At 38.2% G+C, this 6,861-nt stretch overlaps 1 protein-coding gene across 2 annotated transcripts; it reads right to left on the bottom strand.

Annotated features, from left to right (window-relative positions):
- Positions 1-679: 679 nt before the first annotated feature.
- LOC139120983 (zinc finger protein 84-like) lies at positions 680-6,359 on the bottom strand. 2 transcript variants are annotated; one of them, XM_070685567.1, is made up of 3 exons: positions 6,227-6,359; positions 4,030-4,204; positions 680-1,838 (listed from the first exon to the last, which is right to left on the bottom strand). In XM_070685567.1, exons 1-3 carry the CDS (start codon positions 6,240-6,242, stop codon positions 1,658-1,660), a joined length of 372 nt encoding a protein of 123 aa, XP_070541668.1. In that variant the 5' UTR covers positions 6,243-6,359; the 3' UTR covers positions 680-1,657. The 2 variants fall into 2 exon arrangements, with proteins under 2 accessions (XP_070541668.1, XP_070541667.1); XM_070685566.1 differs by lacking the exon at positions 680-1,838 and adding an exon at positions 2,293-2,692.
- Positions 6,360-6,861: the final 502 nt, after the last annotated feature.

Genomic DNA, 6,861 nt, shown 5'->3' on the forward strand with positions numbered 1-6,861 from the left:
CTCGGCGCTGTCAACTCTATAAAATGACAATTTGCAAAATGTTGGCCAAATTATCTGGAAAGATTTTTTTTACATCGAGTTATGTTGGTTTTGTTCGTTTGGGATATATGCGAACATGTAACGCAACTGAATCGTAAGGGGCAGCGGATAAATTAAAACGCGCGTACGAAAATCATTGCGGGAGGGAGGGGGTGTAAGCTCAAATTTGATTTTGTACGCTAGTCGCACACACTATATGGCACAGATACACCGTGCCTTATACTCCAGCAACGTCCGGATTTTGTTTTGAATTTTTTAATTGTTTGTTGTTAAACCTCCGACGACCTATTTCAGACGTTTATCATGTTCAGAATCAAAATCATAATACAGCCGTCCCCATGTCATCGGGTTTGAAGTAAAATGCAATGAGTTTATTTTGCAAAAGCACGTGTACTACGTGTGACGAGTTGTAAATTATCAACGGTCCCAGGGCCCAAGATGCTGCAATCGCATAAGACCCGCCGCTTGACGGCGCTCCTTTACTCACTTGCTACTCGGTCAAGCGGTCTGGGGACTTAGCAATGAACCATGCACGACACAGAAAGAATAGGTTAACCAACTTTATTCAAGACAATGTAGACAAACGCACTTGACTCAAAAAAGTGATCCAAAGCAATGGACCTACACGTAGCCACTCCGATAATAATAATTATGATAGGAAACACTACGGTGGATTCAAGCCTATTTCCTAAGAGCTTTGATGTTCCAGACAAATACTGACATGTTCAAATTGAAAAAAAATGACAATAAAACAAATTCCAATATCTATTACAGTCTGGGGGAACGTTGGAAAATTCTAATAGGTGTCAAGAGCATAGTCGGAAAACTCACAAGGTATAAAATAAAATACATGCACCGGAAAATATATGAATTCCAAATTATATTGATACAGACGAATTGAGAAATAAGACAGATTTTGATTTCGTTGTCACTACTTTACTGTTCGAATCTGCGTGTGTAGTCTGTTCCTTATGTATGTATGTATGTATGTATGTATGTATGTATGTATGTATGTATGTATGTATGTATGTATGTATGTGTGCCCAGGTGTATTTTTAGGTGTGTAGGCTATACATGAAACGCGAGCATGTTTTGTTGCTATTAAGGTAGTATGCACCTCGAAAGTGAAAGACTTAAACTTTTGCTCTAACTATCCTCAAGCAATGTATCAATCATTCTCTTTCAAAATCAAGAATAAAAATAGGGGGTCACCGTGCAAATTTTGGTACTAGAGAAACAAATTACCCAAGAATTACCGATAGGCCTATTAGAACTTCAAAATGGCCGCCATCCCTGTGTTAACTCTATGGAGAAAAATAAAAATTTTCGAATTTCGAAAAACTATGCCAGTGAAAAGTTTTCTTTCACCAAGAGCTTTAAAATGAACCCCCACATGTCGTATATCAGAAGAGAATTGTAAAAGTTTGAGAGTCCGAATGTCTGTCCCCGAAGTGCGTTCTACCTTAAAACAGTGCTGGTTTTTCTTCGTCAATTAAATCAAGTTTTAGTCTATTAGAACATGATTAACTTTATCTGCACCATTTTGGTGATAGACCTCCTCTTCACGACCGGTGAGACTAAAAAGCGTTGGTTCTAGCATGCAGTTTCATGTGACGTTTCATGTTGCCGGACTGTGAGAATCGCATGTTACAGACTCTGCAAGGGTATGGCTTCTCTCCCGTGTGAATGCGTCGGTGTTTTGCCAGCGTGGAACCGTCGGCGAAGGTATTGTGGCAAATTTCACATCGGTATGGACGGGCTCCCGTATGTGTCCGCATATGACTGATGACCGAAGATCGCTGAAAGAAGAAAGACAAACAAACAAACAAATCGTTTTTCAGGCTTTCGATGATTAAAATGTAGGCCTCAAAATTTCCAATGCACGGTGGAAACTTGATTTTTTGTTAATTAGCAACAGAGAAAGATTGGGTCAAATGGAAATTGCTTTACGCCTAGTCATTATTCAAAATAACATCAAATGAAGAAATCTTTCTTTTCGGAGACTTTTGCTCGGCTGTCATAAGCTATTGGCCGATTTTACACCTGAACGTTTGTCTTAAATTTGTATTCCAGTGTTTCACGATTCAACATTTAGTAATTTCAAACAATAAAAGATAAATTCGTAATAAAATTTTGAAAAGTGAAATGTTGAATTGTAAAAAAAAAAATGCAGAACACCAAAATTGAAATTCAAGACAAGGGCTCTGTAAAACGTAGAACAGAAGAATAGACAGAAGTACTTTTGGCATGGATTTGACACCATCGACGTTCAAGTGCAGCCGCTATGACGATACATCCTGTAAAGTGCTACTTGATTTTGATCGGTGCCATCAGCGTGTTTAAGGATCGTTACGGCAGTATCCGTAGCCGTTTGTTGATTGTATGTCAGACATACAATACCTGCGAAAAACTACGGTCACAAAATCTGCAACGGAAGGGCTTTTCGCCGCTGTGGATTCGGATGTGAGACACCAGGACGTTCGACTGGGTGAACATCTTGCCACATGTCTTGCACTGGTATGGTCGTTCCTTGGTGTGCACATGTAGATGAGACAGCAAAGTAGCGTGTCGGACGAACGTCTTCTCGCAAATGTGACAAGTGTTTCCTTGCACTTGTTGCATCCAGGCAAACTCAGTATCTGTGCAACCGAAGCTAAAAAAGGCGGCTTTGTTTAAAGCAAGGTACATAGAAATTCGCCGTTAAAGCACAGGATAGACGAATTATCAAATAAGTAACACAAGTGCCGAAAACAAGGGGCTTTTAAGTCTACTTTGGCCACAATGGCGTATGCACCATCCACTACCCAGCGAAATAAAAGATATTAAGGTTGTTCGCGCCTCTGATATAAAAGACTTAAATTTTGCTCAAACCTCTCTCTTTCAAAATCAGAATTAAAAATCGGGGGTCAACGTGCAAATTTTGGTACTAGAGAGACAAATTACCCAATATTTACCGAGATTTGAAATAAGTATTCAAAATAGCCGTCATGTGTTATTTCTAGGGGGGATTAAAATTCACGATGTTCACAAAACAGAGCCGATGAAAACTTTCTTTTCTCCATAAGCTTCAAATTAAACCAGAACAAGTGGGAGGCAAAAAGAACATTGTAAAAGTTTGAGAGTCCCCGAGGCGCATTGAAGGCCTGCCTTAAACGGACAAAGTCGCCCATTTTTCATGAATTTTGTTTGATACGAGATACTATTTATATTGTTTGACATGTTTAAGGATACTGAATGAATGGGTGACCATTCATAAATTGGACCCTGGTTTTAGACACGATACATGAAACCGCCTCGAAAATAAATTAATGGTCATGATCATTAATGCATTTTCGAGATGGTTTCAACAATATACGTGGTATCTCGTAAATTCATGAAAAATGGCCGACTTTGTCCCTTTAATGAAAAAACAGTACCGGAACGAATCTCCCATTGTGACTTTCTTTATTGTTACTTTCTATTCATAGTGGACAGTACGCGTACGCCGGTGTGGCCAAAGAACACGTTCTGAGCCTGATCTTAAAAAATCGTATTACCAGAGGTTTCTAAAGATGTAAATATGATATTCTCACTTCTTTTGAACAAAACTTTAATTTGGTTGGGAAAATAAAAGTTGTTGGCAACTACCTTCTTTCTTGAAAAACTTCCTTGACAAAATTCCCGACTTCAAGCAAAGTTTTTCTGTTTCGTATATGGGTATTTGATATAACTTTACTCTAAAAATATAACTTTTAGATAGAAAAAAGTACATTCTTGTCATACAAATTCAAGCCATGGTAAGTAATCACAAAAAAATCAGAAATGAAGAACAGGCCTAATCGTCAAGCTCGCTCGGCACTAATGTTATTTGAAAATGAAGAACTGCGTATAGGTTGCACGGTTGTATACTGTTATTAAATGTTGTCTCGAATTTAGCTAAGATTCTCGAATTAGTTAAGATTCTCGACTTAGCTAAGATTCTCGAAGTTCTATCAGCGTTCGGTGTCTTACCTTCGGTAACTCACGTGACGATCTGCCGCGCATGGTTGCATTGCCTCTACTATGTTGTCCTTTTGATACCACGGCCCACTGTCCTCGGCATTGTCGTTCGCTGGCATATACCAGGATGGCTGTTCGTAACTGTTGCTGAATACGTGGGTGCCATAGTAGGCCATGTACTCCGGTGCTGTACAAAAAAGTACACAAAGTCGAGAAACCTCAAGTTGGTGTTTTTAAAATGGGTCCGCCCGTCCACTCTCAACAGCCAATAGAAAACGTGTTCACGAAGAAATTTACATCCTAAATGCAGACATGCGCGGATAAAGTCGCCGTGTTTTCATCTTTTCGTTATCCCAAGGAAAATATGAAGTAATTCGTAACCATAAACCGGTAACAATAATATCATTGATGAGTGATGATTTGACGAATAAGAGGTCAAATCAAGCTCTAAACCAAGGTTTCCTGTTGGCAAAAGTTAATTTCTGCACTGCAGTACACGTTTCTGATACGACACCAAAAATTAAGTCGTCGCCTCGATTCGTGGAGTCGGTCAGCTTTACAGGAATATTAATGTTTTGTCGAGCACTCTTCCATTTGTAGCGTTGACGGACAAAATGATTGACTTTCAAATCATATGAAATCGACACGGCGGTTGTGCCCTTTAATATTCAAACTGTGGTATTGAGTAGACTAAACTATACAAGCTAAACATACCATCTGAAGTTGCAGCTTTCTATCTGTTCGAATTAAAGGGATACAGTCGTCGGAACTGCGCCTGTATGAGTTTCTTGTTTACAAACAATGTATTTCGTGCACGATATCTAGATACATCTCATCATCATAGCTGCAACATTTAAATTATACGATGTAGATCATGACAGACATGTTTTAACTTTCATCGATCACCATCTTACCTTGGATACAGTGTTGTCATTGGTCGTATGCGTCTCATACGACCTTTGAGCGCAGTTCCGACGACTGTATCCCTTTAAACGTTTCATCAGTAACTGTGTTCTTGCTTCATTACAAAGTGAATAAATCATTTCAAATACTCTGTCTGATACGAGAAAGTAGGCAGCCTTTGTTGCTTTGCCGGAAAATCCGAGGAACAATAACGTTTTGGTCTGGCTTTAAGACAAACATGTTTTGACCGTAAAGGAACGTAGTGGTTAACTTTCCAGCTCAAGAAAACGTCACATTAAGGTAATTTACGCCTCGAAATTAAAGTACTTAAATTGATTGGAACTAATTTGGGATAATTGGATAGTGAAGTAATGTCGACTCCATCTGAAGCTTATCTGCTTTTCTTTTTAAGTTATACACTTGTTTTATGAGTAATTTGTAATATTACAACATTTAGCTATGTGGCACCTAACACTTTTGAGAAATTTGAAAAATATGAACATCCAATTCTCCTAAATTAGTTCCAATCGCGTTTACTTAAATTCAATTCAATTCAATTCAATTCAATAGAACTTTATTTATCCCAAACACGGGCAATTAAAAAGCGTGGCTCAAATACAACATCAAAAATATATAATACAAATTTACAAAATGGTAGGAGACGCAGGACTATACAAAAAACAGTTTAGGAATCATTTAAAAGCCGCACAGCGGTTGGAATGAATGACAACTTGCGCCGGTTTGACCTGCAAGCCGGGTATCTAAAACGCCGACCAGAGAGAAGTGACGAACTCTGCTGATAAAATGTGATCACTAGACAAAAGAATTGAGCGGGCTTTCCTGAGTACTTGCTGACTATGAAACGTAGAAAGACTTCTCTGGGGTATACCAATTAGTTTTGAGCTAAGTGAAACAATTCTATCAAGTGAATTATTGTTACATGTGCAACTGGATCGTTCTATAGCGTGTAATTCGATTCGAAATGACTGTTTAGAGAGTTTCCGCATTATTTCATAGACCTTCGGGCTGTTTGATTAAATCTAACGTAGTTTGTAGATACTTGTCATTCAGCAAACACAACAGGATTGGAACTTATTTGGGATGATTGGATCTTCATATTTTTCAAATTCTCAAAAAGTGTTAGGCGCCATATAGTTGAATGTTGCAATATTACAAATTACTCATAAAAACAAGTGTTTGACTTAAAAAAGAAAGCAGATGAGCTTAATTTTGCAGGTTAAACCGACATTACTTCACCATATAATTATCCCAAATTAATTCCAATCGTGTTACACATATCTCTTACCTTCGGCGACATTCATCCTAAGACTAAGATTTTCCGTTCTTGACGGCAGAGTCGTGCAATATGTTGATTTTTTTCTGAAAAAAAGCCAGATCTTATAGGATAGAAGACATATGTGAAAGACGAATGAGGATGTTTATTGGCTGATCAGTTATCAATTTGGTGATTATGACGTATTTGAACAAGGGCAGTAAAACTGTAAGAAGTTACGGTGACGTTTAAAAGGGGTCGACCATTTGATATTGGGGATGGAAAATGTTTCATACGAGACGAATCGCTACAATCCCTTTTCAGACTCAAAAAACTGGTAAAATGTTTCTAGGTAATGATGTTAGACCCTTGTTGATGTCTATTTATATGTGTATGTGTGTTGGGGAGGCGGAGGCTAGTACTGATGAAGAGATGTGGCAGAGTCTGGTCAGAGAATTGCACAACTTTTTGTTAGTTTGATTTGTATACTTGGTCTCTGTAGTCACATACTCGGTCAGGTTGACGAGTGATTGACAGTAACAGGAAGGGTTAAGTTGCTAGCATTTCCGAAAAAAAAATGAATTAATTGGCATAAAGTACTTGTTGATACATTTCACTTTTTCTTTGTGTTTTCCTGATTATGTTTTCCTTCGTGTGAACTTTGGCAA

The sequence above is a fragment of the Ptychodera flava genome, chromosome 21 (assembly GCF_041260155.1).
Source record: "Ptychodera flava strain L36383 chromosome 21, AS_Pfla_20210202, whole genome shotgun sequence".
NCBI lineage: Eukaryota > Metazoa > Hemichordata > Enteropneusta > Ptychoderidae > Ptychodera > Ptychodera flava.

Coding starts and splice junctions, on each gene's coding strand:
- LOC139120983 (XM_070685566.1), bottom strand. Junction 2,693..4,029: donor CGTCACGTGAGTTACCGAAG/GTAAGACACCGA, acceptor CGCCTTTTTTAG/CTTCGGTTGCACAGATACTG.